This window comes from Anas platyrhynchos, chromosome Z (genome assembly GCF_047663525.1).
Source record: "Anas platyrhynchos isolate ZD024472 breed Pekin duck chromosome Z, IASCAAS_PekinDuck_T2T, whole genome shotgun sequence".
Lineage (NCBI taxonomy): Eukaryota > Metazoa > Chordata > Aves > Anseriformes > Anatidae > Anas > Anas platyrhynchos.
Window position 1 is genome coordinate 85,534,118 of NC_092621.1, and position 23,057 is coordinate 85,557,174.

General features: G+C 46.9%; 2 protein-coding genes across 12 annotated transcripts in view; one reads left to right on the top strand and one right to left on the bottom strand.

The window, feature by feature from the left end:
- Window positions 1-1,075: 1,075 nt before the first annotated feature.
- TRMT10B (tRNA methyltransferase 10B) lies at window positions 1,076-4,978 on the top strand. 4 transcript variants are annotated; one of them, XR_005261858.2, is made up of 9 exons: window positions 1,076-1,210; window positions 1,296-1,404; window positions 1,491-1,603; window positions 1,735-1,887; window positions 2,471-2,549; window positions 3,211-3,293; window positions 3,377-3,444; window positions 3,749-3,872; window positions 4,432-4,534. XR_005261858.2 is itself a non-coding variant. In XM_038171308.2 (8 exons), exons 1-8 carry the CDS (start codon window positions 1,076-1,078, stop codon window positions 4,536-4,538), a joined length of 888 nt encoding a protein of 295 aa, XP_038027236.2. In that variant the 3' UTR covers window positions 4,539-4,978. The 4 variants fall into 4 exon arrangements, 2 of the variants coding, with proteins under 2 accessions (XP_038027236.2, XP_038027239.2); XR_005261859.2 differs by having other exon boundaries at window positions 4,461-4,534; XM_038171308.2 differs by lacking the exon at window positions 3,211-3,293 and having other exon boundaries at window positions 4,432-4,978.
- Window positions 4,556-23,057, bottom strand: part of FRMPD1 (FERM and PDZ domain containing 1) — a 48,811-nt gene continuing 30,309 nt past the window's right edge. For 5 of the 8 annotated variants that reach the window (XM_072031370.1, XM_038171301.2, XM_038171295.2 and 2 more), the window contains 10 exons: window positions 20,287-20,382; window positions 17,755-17,880; window positions 16,524-16,643; window positions 16,071-16,207; window positions 14,880-15,006; window positions 14,373-14,468; window positions 12,941-13,123; window positions 12,365-12,512; window positions 10,874-11,689; window positions 4,556-9,568 (listed from right to left, as the gene is read on the bottom strand). In XM_072031370.1, the coding sequence (XP_071887471.1) occupies window positions 7,242-9,568; window positions 10,874-11,689; window positions 12,365-12,512; window positions 12,941-13,123; window positions 14,373-14,468; window positions 14,880-15,006; window positions 16,071-16,207; window positions 16,524-16,643; window positions 17,755-17,880; window positions 20,287-20,382 (4,176 nt within the window). In that variant the 3' untranslated portion in view covers window positions 4,556-7,241. Of the gene's footprint in view, window positions 9,569-10,873; window positions 11,690-12,364; window positions 12,513-12,940; window positions 13,124-14,372; window positions 14,469-14,879; window positions 15,007-16,070; window positions 16,208-16,523; window positions 16,644-16,730; window positions 16,850-17,754; window positions 17,881-20,286; window positions 20,383-23,057 lie in introns of those variants that run through there. The other 3 variants (XM_038171300.2, XM_038171299.2, XM_038171303.2) reach the window with 3 other exon arrangements.

Genomic DNA, 23,057 nt, shown 5'->3' on the forward strand with positions numbered 1-23,057 from the left:
ACCATTGGAAAGAGTTTGGTACTGACAGGACTGTGTGTCACACTTTGAAATACTGCACTAATGCAGTAAGGTGTTGTGATCATGCAGTGTTTGGTAGAGAAGCTATAGGCATTTCTAGGTTACGGGTCTTGGTAGCTCTTCAGCTGTGTCTCAAAGTGCTTTACTCCAGCAGCTCTAATTTACAGCTGAGGAAAGTGGCATTCAAGAGGGGTGACTCCCGCTGGGTGAGCCTTAGGTCGGTGGTGAAGGTGTGGGAGCAGCACCAAGGTGTCTCGACTCCCTGTACAGAGCGTACTGTGAGCAGTCTCCACAGCTCTTCATCACTCACCACAGCAATATCCAAACTCCCAAGGAACACTGCGTAATTACCAGTCATTCCAACACCATTCCCCACAAATTTGGGGTGAAAATTAAACCCGTTAGATCATGCACACTCCAAGTGTTCTTTTTTGGCATGGGTGTAGCTGAGTTCCAATCCGAACTGTCAATCCACTCCTACAGCATGAGTGAGTCACCGTGATAACCAGGGTCACGTCTGCTTGCTGCTGTGAAGGATGACTCCAAAGCAACTGCACCAGGAGGCGTCTACGCAGCACAGATGAAAATGAGCAGGACACTGCAGCAAGTAACTCATGAAAGGAAAACCATCTCAGAATGAGAGTGCTGAGGCTGAACAGGAAAATAAAAATGGAGTACGACAAGCAACTTTTAAAATAATAAATAAATAAATGAATAAATAAATAAACGAACGAACGAATAGATGAATTAACGAATTAATAAATGAATGAATGGATGAATGAATGAATGAATGAGTGAATGAATGAATGAATCAGCCCGTGCCCAGACGGGTAGGGTGGAAACTCTCTGGCAGGGCTGTGCCTCTCTCTCTCTGCGCGACCCCATCCCGGGGGCAGCCGCCCCCTACAGCTGCAGCGCCGTTCAGCGGCTTCAGAAACCTCTCCAAGCGCAGGAAGGGCGACGCCGGGGCCGGCCGCCCCCCGCTCCGCCCCGCTCCGCCCAGCACGGGCAGCGCCGGAGCGGAGCGGAGCGGAGCGGAGCGGGGGGAGCGGCGCCGATGGAGGGCGGCGGCGGCGAGGGCGAGGCGGGGGAGGCGGCGGCGCTCCGCGAGGCGCTGCGGCTGCTGCGCATCGAGCCGGCGGCCGCGGGGCCGAGCGCGGCGGCGGGGGCGGGCGGAGCGGCGCCGTGCTCGGTGGGTGCCGGGGCGGGGGCCGGGGCCTGGTGGGCGCCGGTCGGCCGCGGGCCCTGAGCCGTGTGTCCGCCCTGCCGCCCCGCAGAGGAACGTCCTGCGGAAGCGGAGGCGCTGGGAGCGGGTGCTGGCGGCGCGGAGGAGGCGGCGGCGGCAGGAGAGGGAGCGGAGCCGGGCGCGGCGGGACGGGGGCCGAGGTGAGCGGCGCGGGGCCGGGGGAGGGCGGCGGGGGAAGGGGGGGGGGGGGGGCAGCCCCTGGAGGTCTCTCGGCTCTGTCCCGCAGGGGCCGCCCGGCGGCACAGCAAGGCCCTGGCGGAGCAGCGGCTGCTGGAGGCGCGGGCGTCGGGGCCCCGGCTCTGCGTGGACCTCGGCATGGCCGACCGCATGTCGCTGAAGGTACGGGGCCGCCGTGCAGCCGGGGCGCCTGCACGCCGGGGGTCTCCCGGGCTGAACGCCGCGGGGGACGCAGCACCCCCCTGCTGTCGGCCGTGTCAGTCAGTAACGTGGTGCTCGGTGTCTCCTGCAAGGAAACCAGCCGCCTTGCTTCGCAGATCAGGAGGCTCTACGGGGCCAACAGACAGGCCGAGAAGCCGTTCTGGCTCTACCTGACCGAGTTTGTCGTGGGCTCGTTGATCTACGAGGAGTGCTTTCGCATGAACGACGGCTTCTCCAATTACTTGGTAAGGGTTGCTGCCTACAGTGCTCTTGAGGCCTAGAAGGAAAGGCTGCCCCATTGCAGTGGCTTGTGCTCCTGTCTAATGGCACCCTACAGCCGTGCTGCTGGCCCTGTGCGGGTCAGTGCTGGGCTGGCCTGGCCTGCTGTACCAAGCTCAGTGGGACTTAGGGATGTGACCTACGCGTGCAGGTTATGGTAGTGACATTGAGCTATGTATGTGTTCTGCAGCACACCTGGGGCCGTGTGTTGTAACAGTGAGGGGAGAAAATCACGTGAAACAGAGATTCCTGAATCTTTCAAGAATTAAAATCTCATTTGAAATGAGGAAGTTGTTTCTCTCTCTTTCTCAAACCATGTCTAGAGATTTTGATGAGAATTTAATGGATCTTGACGTACTCAATCAGTGCCCATGTAGAATTATTTTTTTTTTTTCAGTTAAAAAAAGAAAAACAAAACAAAACATATTTGTAGGGTTTTAGACACCTAAAAGCAGTGGCATCACTTTCAGTATGCTTCTTTCTGTCTGGAAGCTTGTGGCAGCTGAACTGAGGACTAATGGGCTTCTCCTACTGTGTTGCATTTTTCAGATGGATACTACTCAAGAAAGTTACCTGGACCTGTTTCCTTTAGATGCCATTGTTTATCTCACTCCTGACTCTGAGAATGGTAAATATTTTATTTGCTTTAAGCACAGGGAACCAAGGCATAGGATTGATTTTTTTTTTAAGCTTTTATTTTAGGAATATTTCATGCATCGTATTCCAAGCACTCGTTGTCTCAAGCTGCATGAGATATACTGTGTCCTTAGATCTTACACTCAGTCTACTCCGATTTCAATCTGTTTTGGCACAGGATGAAGTTCTGAAGCAATGCTGCTTTGATTTGCAGCAAACCTAACCTAAAACTCTGTGTAGACACCTGCAGTTTGTTATACTACCAAGTAGAAAAGTGGAGATGCAGTGGCAGTTTTGGATGCATTATAAATATCCCCTTTATTGTTTAATTTGGTGCTGAGTTCATTTTCTCCTCTCCCTCCATTTCTACCTGGCCCCATGTTCATGGGGACACAGATCCCTTTCTCGTTCTATGGAAGAAAGCAGCTCTGGTAAAGAATCTGGTGAGGGGGCGCATGTGTGTGTGTGTGTTTGTTTGGTAGGTGACCCTGACAGTGGGAAGCTAACTGCAGAGCAGATTAGGATCACACCACATCAGCCTTGTGCCAGAATAGAAGTTATGAAAAGGAGCAAAGCATTGCTTATAGAGCTGCATCCCTGGCAGTCTGTGCTTTCGGTCTACGTGTGCTCTCCCCTTTTCACGCTGCCTGCAGGTTCAGGCAGACACTTCTGTCTTAGAAGCCTTGGCTTCCTGCACAGTCTGAGGGTGAAAGGTGACTGGCCACAGCTTTCTCATGTAAGTTGGGCCTTGCCTGGAGAATGGTGTAGCGCATGACTTTACTGTTTTAGGTGATGAGCATGTACTTATCTTGTTTCTAGTCCTTGAAGATATTGATCCCAAAAAAGTGTACATCCTTGGAGGCCTGGTGGATGAAAGTATTCACAAGGTGGGTAGTAGCCTGTTGGAATCTGAAAGTCTTGTCTGCCCTACATTCTACTGAGCAGACATCCGAGTGGCAGCGCCCAGTGCTGCTGCTGCCCTGATTTGAGACATCACTATTGTGCCACCATCCATTTTTCTGACAGAACTTCAAGGTTCTGCCTGGATCCAGCACCAGGCAGAGACCAGAACAGTCCGAGTGAAATGAACTCCAATACAGTTTCCAGCTTCATAGCTGCTTGTCCTCAAAATGATGTTCATGCTATAGATGTTTGTGCACGTTGGGTACCTTGTTCTTGTTCCCCTTGCAGAAGCTGACTCTGCGAAGGGCACAAGAGCAGTCCTTGCAGACAGCCCGCCTCCCAATTCGTGAGTACATGGTAAAAGCTGTAAACACCAAGAACTACCACTCGGAGACACTAGCAATTAATCAAGGTGAGGGGCTGAGCCATGTCCTGTCATGTGCCTGGGTGGGTAAAGTTAACAGGCTCTGAGAGAGCATTTAAAATGAGTGGTGAGGGAAACTGGTAGCAGACTTCTCTTTTGCTAGGCCTTGTCCCTAGTGTTTCAGTTTTAAAAGTCTCACACTTCTCTGTATCAGCCCATTCTCAGGGAGCAGGACTGCACCATTCAGCTTTGCACAATTCAAGGTGAGGAGGCTGCCCTTGCTAGAAGTCACTCAAGCTCCTAGGCAAGGGAGGACAGGCCAGTGTCAGCCTGAACCAAGGCAAGTTGCTTTGGTTGTCAAAGCCTATGCTTTTCCTAGTCAGAGCTTCCCCATCATCATCAAAATAGGTACGTCGCTTGCTCTCAGATACGCTAACTTAAACATTTGCTCGTAAGATTTGAAGTGAAAAGGAGCACAAGCCCTATGCTAATCTACTCTGGCATCATCTATTCTCAGTTCCTAATGTTCTGCAGCCAGTGGAATATGTAGTATGGCTTGCCATGGATAAGCGTATCAGAGCATGGTACATGTCTCTGTTCCTAACAGTCTTTGATGTCTTGTCAACTTACTACAAGACCCGAAGTTGGCCAGATGCCTTGAAAGCTGGAGTTTCTTCTGGAAAAGGCTACGTGCTTCCAGATGCAGAGAAGTAACTGGAGATACCTCAGCATGACGATGCACAAGAAAACTCTTTTATTTTATGATGTTAAGGAGTTCTGCAGGGAAGAGCAGCAAACTTCAGATTTCAAGCAGAGGCACTAGCATGAACACGTATAGAAAAAACAGCTCTGCTTAAATTTATTTGCATACAGACCTCGTCAAGAGTGACACATTCTGCCTCAACAGTACAATGCTGGAAATGACTTTTCATCCTGAAATGAAAAACAAAAGCCAGTTGAGCCTTGGCATCAACGAAGAACTGACAGGAATTCAGTTTAACAAGCATCTGCGAATGAAAATAGAGAATCTGTTACTCTTAAACCTGCAACTGTTCTAAGACGGGGAGGAGAGCTTAATGGTTATTTCTTTCACCTTGATTAAATAGGAAGAATTACAGAGCACATTGTTGAATAAAAGTCCTTCCTAAAGAAAAGGGCAGTGCTGTTCTAATTGGGGAACATGGGATGGGAAGAGATTCTGCAATGAATCAAGTTCACAGGTACACCATGTGCTATTTTCTTCATACCTCTTGTACTGAAGAGTTGGCTGAAGCCTGTAGGTAATTCTGTGCATGCTGCTCACAACCTAAAATAAAACGTTTAAAGTCACATTGCATCCTTACAGCTACTGCTGTGTTACCATTATCCATCATCCTGCACTAATGTGCGACGTTCACTAACTCTGATGTTCCTCTTGAAAAAGGTATCTGGGATTTGACTGTGCTCTGCACAGAACCATGATGCATTTTATGTCCTGAGCAGAGAGCATTTTTGATGCACACAAGATAAAGTTATCAAAGTCATTGTTGCTTTAAAAACAAACAAGAACACCCACTGTCAATGACTGAAGCTGTTGATAGGCAGTAGTTGTTGATCCCCATATAGGCAGAATTTGTCTTTGCAGGTGCCTGTTGCTTTATTGTAGCCTGTGGGCTCTTTCTGTTTGTAGTCACACAGCACTGCTCATCAGTTGTTAGTGCATAGTTAGGTGTCACTGCACCCTGCTAAAGCAGCAAGTCTGCACTTTGGCTTAAGTATAAGAGATTTTGTCTTGCTTATTCATCCCCTGAGATTGTTAGGCAGCAGCACACACACTAACTAAAACAACCTGCCAGCGATAACTGTCACAAAATCCTGCTTCAGTGAATATTCATCTATCCTCCCCCCGTGGCTGAAGGCACTTTAGCCTCTGCAGCCAGGAAAGCAGATGGCCCTCGGGCAGCTTGCCTAGCTTTCTGCCTGTAGGTGCACAGTGAGAGGCAGCACCTGCACTGGAGTCAGTGTAGGGCTGCTAAAGGCTGCCAGATTCCTATGGGTGTTTTTCAGCATCTCCATGGCATGGGAGGTCCCTTAGGACTGCTACAGCATCCATGTAGTACCCACCCGCTAGCACCCTCAGCGGCCTCCATCTCCTACACTAGGGTTCAGCTGCAAGGACTTGTCCTTTACTTCAGAATCATGGGACAGTCCTGACCACCCGCTTCCTGGGCACATGAGGAGATGGGGTGACCTTGTGTGGAACAAGGCAGCTGGGAGCCTACCTGCTCCCCTTTGCTGCCTTAGGCAGGCCCCTCCATTCTGAGCACACTCATCTGCAGGGACTGTTGGAAGCACCACCCCTGCAAACAAATTCCTAAAGTCAGAAAACAGCACTCGGGGACCTTTTGCTGCCTTCTTTATCACTGGAGACCTGAGGATGTACCTCCAGCACTGGAAGGCACACTGATTGACTACGCAACTTAGAAAACGTTTACATGCTAACAGCTCATACGTAGCTAGGGACACCTAGCACATAATGCAAGATGAGCTATTGATAAGAAAGTTGGGAAAAGGGGCTTGCCTTCTCCAAGGGAGGCTAACATCATGGCTCATCTCAATGGCTGTCAGGTTGGTACTTCAGTCTTAGGACTTCCTTTTTCGGAAGACAGGGATTCTTAAACACTTACACGGCTGATATATCATAGCGAGGGGGGGCAAAGGGAAGAAGATGCTGATTAGGGACTTTCTTTAGCATCAGCAAATGGGAACAGAAGATATGGCTGACCTGCAGAAACCATGTCAGAAGGAGAGGATATGGTGTATCCCCAGCCTGGGAAAACCTTCTCTACCCCCTTTGCAAAAGCAGTCAAACAGCACATATATAGTGGTTCCCCCCCCCCCCCCCCCCGAAGTGTTTTCAATCACAAGCTCAGCCACAGAGACTGGACTAAGCAGCCTGGGTTTCTTTGTCAGACCAGGGTGGACGTCGATTTCACTCAACTTCAGAGCCTGCTTGGTCATCTCCCTGCCTGGCATGTTTGTAAGGACTGAGGAAAGGCAGACAAAAGGCTCTCTCCGCAGGTGACAGAAAAAGGCTACGACACCACCCTGAGACTAGCCGTCTGCAAAGCATTCGGGAGGTGAGGGACAAACCCCAGGCTAGATATGTAAGTTACTGAAGTTACTGCTCTATGAGTTTGCATATTACACAGTGCTTGTGTACACAGAATTACACAAAGCTTGGCTAGAGCGGGGCATGCCCTTCCCCATGGCCACCCTTGAACTGGGCAGTTGCCAATGCGCATGGACATGCCCTTCCATGACTATTTGCTGAGCTGGGGGTCTAAACATCCAAGGCAGGAGAGCCTGGTATTGCACGGAGGGAACACATCTGAGCTCCTCTCCACTCACCGCATCCATCTGCCACCAACTGGCCTGTCAAAACAGTGGGGGCACCCTGAACTGCTGCATGAGGCAAAACATGGCAGCAGTGAGGGCTGTGTGCTGGCGAGTGAGGAGCTTGGTGCCCAGGTCTGGGCATCCTTGCCTGTGAAGCTGCTGGTGAACAGCCTGCACAAACTGGTGATAGGTGCCTACCACATCCACAAGTGCGGCCCTGAGCTCCTGCTGCCTCTGCCTGCACAGCTGGCAGTGTGTCACCTGGAAGCAGGCCACTGCCAGCTGAACAAGGTGCCCAAATGTCACCCTCAAAGCATCCTGCAGCTCTTCAAGTGGCCGCTCTATTTTCAGAAGCTCCTTGCAACTGGACAGCAGGTCCTGGGAGGCTAAGCCAAGGGCACCCTTGCTCTCAGCACCCTGCTCAGCACATCGGTCTTGCAGGTGGGTTGCTTGGTTCCCTGAGAGGTTTCCCACAACCTCCTTGAGCTCTGTAGTGTAGGCCAGGAAGCAGGAGAAGTCTGCGGGGCTCATCTGTGCTTGGTCATTCAGCTGGCTGAGGGCTTGGACATGAGGGTCCCACACAGCCTTGTCCCTAGCGATGGTCACAGGGTAACTGTCCACAGAGGACCCAGGAAGACTGCGGTTGGTGGATGGTGGGGTGGTGAGGGGCTGCAGAAACAAGCTGCACATAGGAATGGTGGTTTCCTGCTCTCCTTCTTCGTCAGGCCTGTGAAAGCAGCTGACATAGGATAGCTGACAGCTGCACTTGTCCATTCCAAATTGTGGTGGTGATGTCTTCATCATGGAAAATCCCCAAAATCTGGTCATGATAGGTCCGGAAAGTGCCTGCTCATCCTTCTTTTGGTTAAAGCAGAGGAAGGAGTAATTTGAAGTCCTGTGGTCTCCTGCTCTTTTTTCCAATGAGCCCAAGGGAATTACGCCTGAGGAGATGGAAAGCCCTTGAGAAGGAGTCAGGGGAGAGTCTTTCTCCACTTCTGTAACCTGTTCTCTGGGAGAAATCTGAACAGACCAGGTCTGTTCGTGAGCAACATTTTCTGTGTCTTTTCTGGACACCCCTTCATCCAGCCCATGTCTGCTTTTCAGCTCTTTCTCAAAGGGTAGTGTAGCTGAGGATATCTGCATCTCCTTTCTGACAACATCAACCTCTAGGCACCTACTGGTCCTCTGAGAGTCCAAAAGCTCTAGTGGGGCATCTGTTCTCTTCTGAGATGGGCTGGGTGATGTTAGGTCTGATCTTGCACCAAATGAGAGCCAGGAGAGGCGAGTTATAACCCCTGAGGTGCTGCTGCAATCTGTTAACAGCTGGGTTGCATCTGGAAAGCCCATGTGACTTTTACTGTGCACTTTCTGTAAGGCTTCCTTGTTTATTTCTTGTCTGGTTTTTGCCTGCAATGAGGCATGGTCACTCTCACAGTCAGCACAGCTGTCAAGGTTAGCTTTTCCTTCCTCACAGGGAGCCAGGACAGGCTTCTCCCATGCAGCTTGCTCCCCAGCAGCAGGAAGCAGATCCTGGTCCTGTGTCACCCCATGGGGAATGGCCATGCTGGCAACACAGCATGAAGAGGGCAGAGTACATTCATCAGCAGGGCAAGTCACCTCTCGGACCTGGAACAGAGGGACATTGCCAGCCTCATGCTTGACTTCCATCATCTCACCCTCCCCTCCCAGTGCTGCTTGGGCCAGCCAATCTCCGATGCTCACACAACTCTCATCACTTGGCCACCCAGTATTTACCTCCATTGTGGGACTTCCCCGGACAACTCTGCTTTGTTCCCTGGGAAGGTACATGGGTTCCTCCAGGAACAAGAAAGGTGGGTATGCAGCACGTGCTGGACAAAGGTCATCCACAGGTATGGCAATGCCTGCACTCTCCTCCCTGTGGTCACCCTGCAGGCGAACAGCTGAAATGGAAGAAACCACCAAATCAGTCACTGACTTTGTTTCCATGGTGTCAGGTTCCATTTCCATCATGTCAGAGGATGGGTTTGTGCTAGCCGTGTCTCTCTGGGCCTGGGTGGCAGCAGGAAGTCCTGATTCTGCATCTTTCTCGAAGTTCTCTGGGGATGGTGGATCTGGGGGCTGAGCAAGCAGTGGTGGTGTGGGTGGCCAAGTGCAGTAGCTCTGCAGGGAGTCTGGTAAAGCCAGTGGGAAAGTGACCTGTGAGGTATAATTGGTTTTCAGAAAAGATCTCCTCTTCCTCAGGCTCTTGGCATATGTCAGCTGCTTCTCCTTTCCATTCTTCTCTCTTGCTGTCTGCCTTGTCATTAGGTTTTCCCCCAGGCTGTAACACCTTGGTTTCTTGCAGGAGTTGTCTATACCTTCCTGGGACATTATCTTGTAGGCTGCTGGCAAGGAAAGAGGATGCAAGTCAGAAAATGGCCCCAGGCAGCAGGATACACATACACCTACATAGCGGGCCAAAAAGCTTTTAACTCAAGTCCTACAATTGCAGACATAAGGGTTTGGCAACAGAGCCTGCTTCCTAAGTGCCAAAGGAAAGCCTCTCTTATTGTCATGCACCGACTTAGACCAAGCTACATCAAGAAAAATTTATTTGGACCTATGGCTATAAAAACTGAAGTAGAGGATTAGTTATGAAAGGAGCTGGATAGATAATCTCTCCCCTTGCTTACTGAAGTCGCTTGGTCTGACTGCAGGTACAGCTATAATTCTCATGTTAAATTTGGTGTTATAAGCAGCACACTAGAGCATTACCTACAGGAGCAGATTTATTAACACTGAAGAGAAGCCTCAGAAATTCCCAGCCTGGATATTTAGACCATAAAAACACACAGAGATAACAGCTTTGTGCCTGAACATTGTATTGTCACCATGCAAGAACTCAAAAGCCAACACTATTTTAACTACATAAAATGAATTCTTTGGTTCAGTTAGTGCTAGCAGAGCTGGTTAATTCAGAAAACAAGAATCCTCTCCTTGGTGAGAAAATACGATTACAGAGAGCTGTTGCTCAGCCATAAGTCTACCCTCCCCATTTACATGGCGTGCCTCTAACCCCAGAATTTGTTTTGATCTCAGGGGTGCATGGAGCAATAAGCTGTTTTACTGCTTCCAGCTTTCCCAAAACTTGAAGAATAGCAGAGTGAAGGTAGTGCCTGACAGGAATATCTGCCATCAAGGTGTCTGCTAGTGCAAAGGCATATATCTTTCTTGCATTCTGTTTCTGGAACTCGTTACCTTTTCCATCACCAAAGACTCAGCCTATACAGAAGGATGCACAGAACTTACTCCTGCAGCATGATGGCTTCAAGATCAGCCAGAACCATACTTTGGTATTCTGGAATTCCTCCAGAAACCTGGGGACTTCCCAGAATGCCAAACTCATTTGAAAACCAACTCTTTTCAGAGTGAGTGCTTAGATGTGATGACAAATCTCTCTGCCAAGCTGCTGTTCTGACCTCTATATGCACGTTCACTGGCAGCTTTGTAAAGTATTCTTTGATGAAGAGTGGCTTGCAGAGAACGGGTGTTCAAAGGTCTTACAACAGTCTTGGGAAAACTCTGAACAGCTGAAGGATGCTCTTTCCCAGAAGACTGACGTGGCAAACAGCCATCACCCTAGCTTAGGAGAAGGAAGGAAGGAAGGTGAGGACAGGAGGTGACCTGCAGTGGGGTGGGTACAGGTTTACCTGCCAGGGTGTCCGGGGGGCTGAGGCTGTCTGCAGCATCATAGAACTCTTCCTCAGAGCTGGTGTCACCAAAGCCTGGGGGTGGCTCCAAAATGAGATCACTCGCTTCTGCTACCTGCTCTGCTCCACAGTGTGCCTCTTCTTGGGCTGACACATCTTTCCAAGGCCTTCTTCCAGGGCTGTGACTGATGTTGCTCTTCTCTACACTGCCTGCAGGGGATACGCTGCAACACAGGCTGTAATAGCCCATGGCATTTCTCTCAGATAGCTTGGACCCTAGCATAGACACACCTATGTCCACTCCTCTCTCCTCCCAGGGGCTGTGCTCACGTCCATGCTCCTCTGCTTCTGGTACCTGCAAGAAACAGAAGAAGTCCCTGTCTTTTGCCCTGCTGGAGCCTTCTGCAGCACAAACAGGAAAGAAACTCTCATCTGAGTTGTTCATTTCGTGTACAGTTGGTGTGTAGAAGTGGAAGAACTCTGGCCTGGAGGAAGAGCAAGCTTCCAACTCATCTTCCTCCAGTGCATCCATTGAGTCACTTGAACCACTTGTCTTAAACCCTCGGCTCTCTGTGTTGGCTGAATCTGAAGCCTCAGATGTACTGTCTGTTGTGTTGCCACCTGCATCGTGTTGGTCACTTCCTCCAGCCTGGGGCTTTGTGCTGCTGTCCTTCTCTCGGCTGTGAAGCTCTCCCAGCTCCTTCTCACACGCAGGAGGGGTGCTGCTGTATGCTGCGGGCATGCCCAAGCAATGCTCTAAGGAGGAATCCAGTTCCCAGGAGTCTTCAGAATCACTGCAGGTTCGAGATTCGTATCCTGTGATTTAAACACATCTGTCAGCCTGTCCTTTGCGGTGGCAAAGAGGAACAGCCAGAAAAGGGTTTACAAACTTGGTCACAGAGTAGGGATTCAAAGCCCAGAGAACTCTGCCTTCAGATCCTCATCAGTAAACAATGTAAAGATGCAATCTGACCTGCAGGATCATAACCCGTAAGTGGAGGCTTGGTCCTTCCTGCCTGCTTTGTCTGCTTTTACTGCAGCACAGTAACCAAAGGGAGCTGCAGAAAAGCAGCCAGGCAACACGTTGCCTAAAGCCTCTGCCTGCAAACCCTATTAGACTGGAGTTACCCTTACAGGAGACAGGACAGCATGGCAAACAGACTCTCCTTCTCCTGGTCAGCAGATGCTGGCCAGAGGGTAAATTGTTCTGGAGGCTGGTAAAAGCGCAAGTGCTCAGTAACAGGTTCAATGGCAGAAACCGCCTCCACTTCTTGGAAATAGATGATAATCATTGCTTCTCTCCCCCTGCCCAACATGTCTGGGGTTCAAGGAAAAATGGCAGTGACACTAAGGCTGATAGTCTCAACATTTTGTAGATGTCACTGTTCATTTCCAGGCTACTGTTCTAGCATGACACTGCTCTTAAGAGGGAATAACACCAATACTGCTGGATGATCCACCCACTTTCTCCCCATTCTTTGGCAAATTAACCTTCTTCAGCTGAGACACGGTGCGGTTGCTGTCTTTTCTCTCCCCAAGTAAATATGGAGGCATTCGCATCCACGAACAGTCTGTAGTAGCCAATGATGAGGCAAACAAGATCTTTTGCACTGTTTGATTCCAGCAGCAGAGTCAGCATCTTTTTTTTTTTTCCAGTAAGGGAACAGAAAACAACAACGTTAGAACAGGCAAACATCACCTGTACCACAGTCTGCAGGAACATGCGGCACACTGAAAAGACATTTCTTCTCCCCCATATGGCCATATTTGTACAGCACTCTGTTTCTGTATGAAACACAGAGAAAGAAGAGAAATAGTTTTTGTTGGGTTTTCTTTGATAGGTCTCGCTGATAAAGCACAGCAAGAATAATAACTTTTCTTCACTCATTTGGTATTCTTCCTAGAATAGACTCAGAAGGAGAGCTCATAAGCCTTTTGTACTAATGATACCATCAGCTTAATGTCAGATTTAATTAAAAAAAAAAAAAAAGACAGTGTGCATGACTCCCCCCTTTTTCTCTGTCCCTGATGCAGCCACATGCTGGCTACCACAAGAGCACCACTTACCTTCAGATCCTGTAGGTAGATTTTTACCATGCTCACTTTCTCAGACTCCTCTGTAAGCTCCACCCTGCTGATGTTTGCAAACTCTGCCAGACTTGTTATGATGTTTAGCTTGCTATTGATAATCTGGCTCACCCCATACTTGGCACCCACCAGCAGTGCAACGTATGATTCTCTGTCCTGTAGCTGTAGGGAGAGAGGTTGAATCTTTAGCTGAAATCTAAGCAGGAACCCATTTGCCTGTACTGGGCAGGGACTCCTGAGCCACCCCTTCTTTTGTGGTATCTTTTAACACTGGACTCCCTTTACAACTGGGCTCTAGCCAGCTGCAAAGGGAGCCCCTTGTTACTTACAGGCCGTCAGGTCACCTGCTCCTGGCCGTTCTCTTCTCTGACTTGGGGACCGCAAGTTTCCCTGTGCCCCCAAGGCAGGTGGCCCCAGAGGTGCACCAGGCATCTAACAGATCCAAAGAGGTGGTCAGCAGCAGCTTGCTATCAGAAGTGTCACCTGGCTGGCTGTGCCAGATAGACCTAGTAAGACCTACTGGAGCTGGCCAGAAACTTCAAGAAGGCATTTTTGGATTTGGAAGCAATATCAAGACTTTCTGTTAGGATCTGACACTTAAAAAAAAAACATGTTAACTTAATGTCCATATAGTTTGGCAGAAATATTTCAATTTGCACATAGGTGTAAACCTAGACATTACTGCAAACCATTCAGAAAGCTCCTCCTCTGGTACAGGCCCACCTATACTGCTCAGCACTCCATGAACTGTGGTCCATCATTCATTACAGATCCACATGGGGAGAGGCAACTAGCCAAGAAACCTCTTGCCTGAACAGAATTCTTTTTTACAGAAAGGTTTAAGATTGGCCAAAATATTTTCATAACAGTTGTTTTTTGAAACATGCTAAGATATTAATCTTTGAATACCTTTTGACATTCAGAACATGGACAGATTTCATCTGAAGGGCCAGTCACAAACTTCGATTAGGAAACTACGCATAATTATTGGGTAACTGTTTTGTTATTGACTTCAGTGGAGCTACGCTGAGTTACCCTTGCAGACACCCTGGCCAATATTTACCAAGAGGTCCCAAGGACGGGAAGAGTGGTATCATACTAGAGCTCATTGAAACAGCATCAGCAGAGCCTTCTATTACATTTTCTACAAGCATCAAAGCAAAGACATGGAAGAAGGCTCAGCTGCTAGTCTTATGTCAACAGTGTAGAACAATATTTAAATATCCTTGCTTTAGATAGGGTTTGCTTTGGTTTAGAGCTGATCTTGTTCACCGTTGGAAAAAAAGGGTAAAACTACTCCTTGTGTCCTGGATTTCCAGTTATTGTCCAAGTATACTGCATGGAAGATGCACAGAGGAGGCGCTGAGACAGCATATTAAACCCCAATTACATTGATAAATAGCACTCATACCATCAGGGTGGCATTAAAGATCTTCCCATTGTACATCTTCAGGTCACTCAGGATTTGTAGGTAGTTCAGACGCACTTGGACTGCTGCGAGCATATGCTTCATTTTGCAAGACAAGGAACATTGTTTAGAAACATGACAGAGAATAAAATTTGTCAGCTAGCCTATTGGCTAGAAGACATTCTTTTCATACAGGACACAGTATTTGACCAACACATAAAGCTTGCTTTCCATATGCAATAAATCTGAATAGGACCATACTATATTACCACAATTACCATCTGACAACTGCACAAGCAAACTGCATCACAACACACTATATGGGGAAATTAAGGTGCATATGCTGCAGAGATTACAAAATGAAAATATGAGGGGGAAAAAAAAAAAACAAAAACACAGCAAGCAGTCACATAAAGAAGAGACCCGCACAGGAAAGACATGCCCTCTTTGGCCTTGAGAAATGCTGCCAGTATTCCAGGAGGCACCTCCAACCCAGGCCACGCATACTACCTTCTGCCGAGGGTCCAGCAGGATCTGGTTCCGCTTCATATGGTAGCTGATGGCTTTCTTGATATCCTTCCCTCTCATGTTTCGAAGCAGAGTTGGTGAGATGAAGTTTTCAATTCCCCAGTCTCTCCTGACAGAAAGACAGGAAGGGGAACAAAAGAGGTCCCAACTGTGCTGTCCCACAGCAACAAGAGAACATGCTGAACGGCAGCCAGCTGATGGGGCTGGAGGAGCATGTGGTCTCATGTAAAACGCCTGTTTTTCCACTGTTACGCAGGTAACAATCTAAAAGGTCAGTAAGCATATTGGTCTTGTCTGTCCTTGCTACGCACAGGATGAAAACTGTCTTTACATTCACTTTACTTCGGTTACAAGATTACCATGTTTCAACATCTCTGGTTCCCTACACCTAAAAATTTGGCACATCTGCTTTGCTGAAAGGTTTACTCAACTGAAGTATTAAATATCCATGAACTAAGAATGGCATACTTGTCTGTACTTGCTTCTCACTCTCTGCTGACTGCATGTGGTCGAGTATGTCTGGCTGTACACAGGGAATTAGTGGCACTGTATAGGGTGGTTTTGGCTCTGTGGTGCAGTTACAGCACAAATGCCAGTTACTTAATGATTGACCCACGACAATTTCTTAAAGCAGGGCTGGTCTTCAGGGAAAGTTTGATTTAACATCACTGGCAGGCAGCACAGCACACCTGCTGGTTTTTCTGTAGTTTTCCAGATCTTATTATTTCACATAATGACTGAAATTAGGTATTTCTGGGAAAGTTCTGGTGGGTGAATGGATGTAAAGTACTGACTGTGAAAAGTTGGTGATTATTCTCTCTCCAAATTACAGCTTGTGTATTTCAGTATACTGGCAGAAGCAGCCTTAGTAAGCACAATTAAGCAGGAGATTTGCAATTTGATGTCCCTCCTGAACCAGAATCTCTGCCTGGTTAGGGAGATGCTCAGATGTTATAACACCCATATTATTTAGGCAACTCAGCAGGTTAAAGACAGGGAGGCTCAGGCAGCTAGCTACCTTGCGTTAAAACACCAGGCAAAATGAACAGAGTGTAGTCTCTTTGGGTCAGAGACAGTCTCCTAACCAGAACTAAACACTAGGCAAACATAGAGAGGATGACACTATTTTTTCCAGGCTTACTCACAACATAACACAGAAATTTTCAAACTTACTCAATGTATTTCAAGGATACTTTCTGTGGGTGAGCACAAGCATAGATTCTCTCTTGTATGTGTAGAGCAGCCAGACGTAATGCCACACTGCATTTCATTTCCACAGCAAACCTTTCCTGAAGCACATCGCTGCAGCTCTGGAACAAACTCAGCTCAGTTAGCATGATGTCACTATTACAAAGCTCAAAAAGAAGTCAGGATAAGACCTCCTATATGACTAGTATGGGCCAAATAGAGGGAGTCACCCAGCTCATTTCATTGTCATTCTGTTAAAAAGCCAAGCTCGCAAACCGATTTAAGAATTTACTGCAAGTTCAGTACAAATGCTTTATTCTTATATGCTCTGCATTTCATATTCACGTAACTGAACTGGCTTAAACCATGCTTCAGCATAAAGAAGAAATGAGTACTGGATGGGAAAAGATCCAGAATTATGAAATGCCTCAGTTTCACCTGCAGGTAAAGATATTCGAAGGCAACTGGGTCTTCCTGCAGGAGGTCTAAGGGATCCTTTGGGACAAAGCAAATTCTGAAGAGGCACCGGTAGTCGTGGGATTCTCTTTTTTGGACCACCTGCAATGGACAAACAGCATCATGCCAGAACAACTGGTGCAGTCCCTCCATACATGCATACTGAGCACCTGGCTCATATGAACTCACAGAAATCATTCAAAGCACTGGCAAGTGGGATGGCTGCAGATCAGCCACTGTCCTTAGCAAACACAGGGAGATGCTTCTGTATTTATATCTTAGATTCTTTTTCTGGTTTTCGCTTCTTCCTGTGGTAGTGCCCAAACAGCATTTGATAGAACTTTATTAGTATCTACTGATCTCATATTTGTAGCATAAGAATGACAGAGGTTTCAAGGCCATATGAAAATTGCAAAGGGGCAGGTTTCTCTGCTTTAAAGTTTAGTCTTCAGATACAGCAGCCCAAAGCAGACACTTGGATCATCATCATAATTTCACCACAATGTAAAATCCCTGGGTTATATATTAGCATATTTAATTCTGGGCAAATCCAGTAAAAGTTAATCAACAAAATCTACACAGAAATTCTCAGACACATGCTTAAGGGATAGATGGTATTACCTACCAAACCTCTCTGCATTACAGTGGATCACCAACCAGCAAAGCGTCATGTTCATACTGTTGACTCACAAGTAGACTCATTCTCCCACATTAGATTAGCTCAGAATTACTAACAGAGCTAACAACATGTTTGTTTCCTTGCTAGGAGCTTGATCAAAGTTGTTGCTTGGCTGGGTTAACTCTCTTTGACTATCAAAGAAACTGCAAATGGCTCAATACAGAGCTATTTTAAGACAATTTCAACTGATCCTCTGTTGATGGGCCTGTCTGATAGGTGGCACAAACCATACTTGTTCCCTGATTGCTCTACATAATCCAAGCCCTATCAGCCTGTGGGTATTGCTTTGCAAGTTCTCTAAAGGGAGCGAAGCACTTCTGAAAGCTCTGTTACTCAGGGGGCTCTGGCTAATGCAGTGGTAACACATGCAAAAAGCAGAGAGAAGAGGGAAGCATCTCTCTCTGGAGATGGGGCAAAGCCCATTCTCTTGTGACACCTGCAGAGTTGGGCCTTCTCCGCACCTCACTAGCTACAACTCACTGGTATCCGTGCCCCCTAGCACGGCTGTGGGGCCATGCAAGGGGTTCTCCACACCTGCTCAATGAGCTCCTCCTCATGCAGCAAGTGGACCTTTGCTGCATTGTACTGCTCCTCCAGGGTGAGGGCGAAGTGTGCAATGCTCCGGATAGAGAGCTTCTCCTTCAAGGTGAGAACAATATCCTGGGAAGGGAAGGCACATGGATGGTCAAATAATTAAATATAGTTGTTGATCAATACTAGCACACTCAGCGTAGACGATTCCGGTCAGCCTCTGGAAGCTGTGTGGGACAGCAATGAAAAGGCAGCGGCCAAACCCAAGAGTCTCCGCAGCCAAGAACAAGCTTGCTGCAGCAACACAGCAGCAGACTTTTTAGTGGTGTTTCACAATAAACCAGTGCCTTCCTTTCTTCACTGACAACTTCTGAACACAATGATCTAGACCACAGAGGTCTCAAGGTTAGAGAAAGCCTGTAAGTTCATCAGAAGTGGAGGTACAGATGATGACAGACTCTCTGTGATGCCACACGCAAGCTTGGGGGTTAGCTGCTGTGCTATCCCAGCAGGACAGCCAAGCAACAAAAGCGTACATCGGCCAGGCAGGACAGTGTTCAGAGCCACCCATGTCCACTGATGCTATCCCGTGGGCAATGAAGGGAGCCAAAGGAACTGCAGGGGAAGCATGGGAAGAACAGATGAAGGCAGGAAAACACATTATTTTTAGTAGGTCAGGAGGTCAAGGGAGGGAAACTGCAGCTTGCTAAGAGCGCAATAAGATGCAAATCTTCAAGATGTAGTAGGCATCAAATTAATTTCCTAGAATTGCATTGCCTGGGCTGCTTCATGTCCAAAGTTTTTGCATTACGGTTTTTAAGTTTGGTGGTTTTGAACACTTTGTCACCTTCAATTCAATTGTTTGCTGTTAACCATTCTAGCTTTCTAGAACTCTACAACACTTTTTGAAGAAAGTGAAAACAACTGGTGAAAAACATTTTTTTCCACCAAACCCCAAGAATTTGAAACCATAATCATTAGTGAAAATCTTACCAAATTTGATGTAATATTTCAGTTATATGAAGAGTTCTGTTGGAATACTAAGCGTCATGGAAATAAATGGGTTTTTGGCAAACAGAAAACATTATGTAAGGCTTGACTAAGTACAAACTGAAACAGAACTCCTCCAGTGCATTCAGTTCTCATGGGGTGAGCATAAATATTTGACTTCTATCAGTTTTATGCAAGGATCTCTAACACAACACAGGAACTTTAGAAAACAATTATTTCAGAAAGTATTTTACACATTTGAGTGTTACTGTGATGATGCTGGTGAGGGTTTCACTCAACTCCGGTACAGAAAAGGTTGTTCCAGGTTAGAGGTGAGAAACTCAAGTCAAACATGAGGAGCTAATCCATCTTTTAGAAGTAAATCCCTTGCAGGTGTACATTCAAATCTTTTTTCAACTCATTCCCCACATCCTCACTGCCTCCTTGTTTGATTACGCTGTTTTCTTTTTATTTGCTCAGCAAATGATTCTCACAAGGTTTGCAGGGACTTCACTGCATGAGAGACCACAACAGTTTTGTGAAGTTGGGATGAAGCAGACAAAATTCTTCTTCAAGAAAATTTTCATTGCATTACAAATAAATTCTCCTTGCTTTGCCCTGAATATTCTTCCAGCCCAATTATCTCTAGTCTGGTCATCACATATCTTTCCACAGTGACTGCACTGCTGCAGGATAATACTTAACACTTAAAAGAAATTACGGCCTGCTATCAATGTGAACGAGCCAAGTTCATTAACTCCAATGGAAACAGTGAGCAACACTGCAGATCAGGCCAGAAAAAAATCAGTTTTTAGGCCTCAATCTAAATAAGACAATTATGGAAAGTGTTGTATTAATGGCTTTAGAATCTGGTGCCTTGTACTTTGAAGAGAATAATGGTTAACTCATCTGTGATGCTTCCAAGCACAACTAATCCTAGGGAGGTGGTGCTGCTTTTCATCTCAAGGGGTTCATTGGTTTTCATGTCCCTGCAGGGAAGATGTTTTCACCAATGCAGAAATGAGGCTGCAACATGGACATGGGCTTCAAATAACAAGGCAAAAGTGCACTTGCTGAGCTCACACAATACCCACACCTGGACTCCACTCTCCACGTCCCAGACCAGGAAACTTTTTCTCCTTCTCAGGTATGTACATCATCAGTGCTGTATTAAACAACCTTCTCCTCTGCATTTGGTCATGTGGCTTCCTAGGAAAGCAAAGTTTGTGTGGACAGCTGGTGATCTGTCAGTCCTCCAAGTAAGCTGTCTTCTTGCACAACTTCAACCACACTTAACAAAGTTGTAGTGGTCTCCTAGCCAAGCTCCTGTAAGTTCTGTGAAAACCAGTTGCTGAGAAGAAAAAGAACCAAAGTAATGCTTCCCCTTCAGGAAGGACAAGGAAAATCCAGCTTGATCAGCAGCAGTTGACAATCCAATTGGCACCAGCTGGCCAATGCAACTAAGAGGTTGCAAGTTCCACTACATGCACTGTTGCAACTGGACTGAATAGAGGTGGTGGGAATGAAGACAGATAACCACGTTACCTTTACAGTAGTGCTTGTCTCAAACCTGAAAGCTTTTGTCTGCCCATTTTCCAAGTATACCTTGAGAACGTTTGGCATACAAAGAAGAGAATTCCCCTGCAGAACAACAACAACAAAAAAAACCACTAATTAATCATTAGACATTATGCCTCTGGGCACCAGGCTGCTCTGCCTGACACAATACATCCTAGTATAAACCATAGAATGGTCTGGGTTGAAAGAGACCTTTAAAGACCACCTAGATCCAATCCATCTGCCACAGGGAGGGGCACCTTCTGCTAGATCAGGTTGCTCAAAGCCCCATCCAATCCAGCCCTGAACATCTCCAGGGACGGGGCTTCCACAACTTCTCTGGGTAACCTGTTTCAGTGCCTCACCGCCCTCACAGCAGAAAATTTTTTCCTTACATCTAATCCAAATCAACCCTCTTTTAGTTTAAAACTGTTACCCCCTTGTCTTATTACTACAGGCCTTGGTAAAAAGCCTCTCTTTATCTTTCTTATAAACCCCCATTGAAAATATTGAAAGGCTGCAATAAGGTCTCCTAAGATCCTTCTCCACACTGAACAACCCTCTCAGCTTTTCTTCACACGAGAGGTGTTCCAGCCCTCTGATCATTTTTGTGACCCTCCACTGGACCTACGTTAGCAGGTCTGTGTCTTGCTTCCTGGGCTGAACACAGCACTCCAGGCAGGGTCTCATGAGACCATTGAAGAGGGTCAGAATCACCTCCCTTGATGCCATGCTTCTGTTTATGTAGGTGTGCTGGGTCTGGCTGGGATGGAGCTACCTTTCCTGCAGCAAACCACAAAGTGCTGTGCTCTGCACATGCAGTTAGAAGAGCGTTGGTATCACACTAGTGTTTTTTCTATTGCTGAGCAGTGCTGGCTGCAGTCCCTCCAAACCCCACAGAGCCACCCTGCTGGGGGTGGGCAAGAGGTGGGAAGGGACATTTATCAAATGAAAATCTTTCTCTACTTTTACAACTGTCTTTATGGCACCACTTATTCTGTAAGTATGTTCCCAGGACAGAGCGAGGGAAGGAGAGTCTAACAAATACCTTTACCAGGTATCTCCAGCTAGTTCAACAGCTGCACATGGCCCAGATATGCCCACTGTCTGGTTCCCACATAGCATAGGAAGACCTGACAGGTACAGAAAAGCTGAGAGCTATCCTCCCGCCTTATCAGAGAAGGAGAAATGGCTGTCAGAAAAGACATCTTCCTGTTACTGGGCACTACCCTCCCACTCTGACACTTTCCTCCCACTGGCAGCAGCCATGCCTTCAGCTCGAGACGTACTTAAATCATCCATGCTACCAAAATAGCACCTCCCTTGAATGCTCTGTGAAAGAACTGGGAACATATTATATTCTTTCTGGGGCTGTCTAGAGTTCTTCCTTTAGTAGAGGTTATTTGCACCTTCCTTCTTGTTTTTAGCCTTGTTCTTGTTCTTCTTCTGTACTGAGAAAGCTTACTCCTCCATCCTTGGACATTCAGCACATCTTTATGTTTTCGAAGCAGCATATTCCTCCAATTTTAAAGCAGTTCATTCTACTTCTCATGACATTCCCAAGGTTGAAAATGGCATTTTGAAGATGACCTCTCTTATGTTTCATTTGCTGTGCAACACCTTATAAATCTCACAACCTTAATTGCTTTTGATAGTGAGTCCATATGCCATGTAAGTACCACAAGTAAGAATATAAAGACACTTCTGAATTTTGTTCCTTGTTTCTCCACTGCCTGTTTTGTTGGGTTCAAACAACTTACAGTCACCACTGAGAAAAATGAGCAAACGTTGCCACTGCTCCTGAGCACAAGCTCTAACTCTTTCATGCTAAGTAACATGAACACATCACATTTTTGACAGCCTTTGCTTCCTCCACCAATTTCAGAAAAGTTGTGCTGGTTTACACCTAATCCAATATTTTTCTAGTAGCTCCACATACTGTCATATGAATATCACCTTGTACAGCCAGAACTTGAAATCTGTATATAAATTCTCATCTACAATTTAAGTATCATCACTTCCCTGGTCAGATCCAATTAGCTGACCAGAATATCCAGATGGGATTTCTCTCCTTTCATGCAGGCTCTGATAGACTACTACAAATTCATTCTGAAAGCTTCACCTATTGCTTAAGCCTGTACCCCTCATGTTTTGTCTGGTACAAGCTTGATTTACTCCAGATTACAGCTAGGCCCACAGGTTCTAGTAATACATTGACTGATGCTGACTTCATGATCCTGAGGGACCTGACTCTTGCATATCATTCAGCTGTATGGAAATATGTACTGAGCTCGTAACATAAAATGGAGGCTGGGTAGCGCTGAGGCTCATCAACAATTTATGTTTCTAAACTGTGGTTTCAGATTTCAACTGCAAAAGGCAGCTTCTGGGTTCCTTCCAATTGCCATAGAGATAATTTAGTCATCAGCATTAATGCTCCATTAAGATCACAAGAGTGGTGTATTTACTGAAACAGGAGTCTCTGCAGTTTTTCAGGGCCATGATACATTTGGCCAGGGCCAGGAGGAGATAACCCAGGTACTTTGGCAGAAAAAGAACCAGCACTGACAGCAGGATTCACCTCTTATCTTTAGGGTTAGGATTTTTCATGCCCAAACTTCAGTCTAGGTTTACTACGGAGAGAATGGCAATTCAAGAGATGACTAGTACATCCCTTGGTAGCAGTGTCACAGCTGTCTAATGCTTGCATAAAGTTTACTTAAACTTTAAGTGGCAAAAGGATAGAAGTAGTACATGCA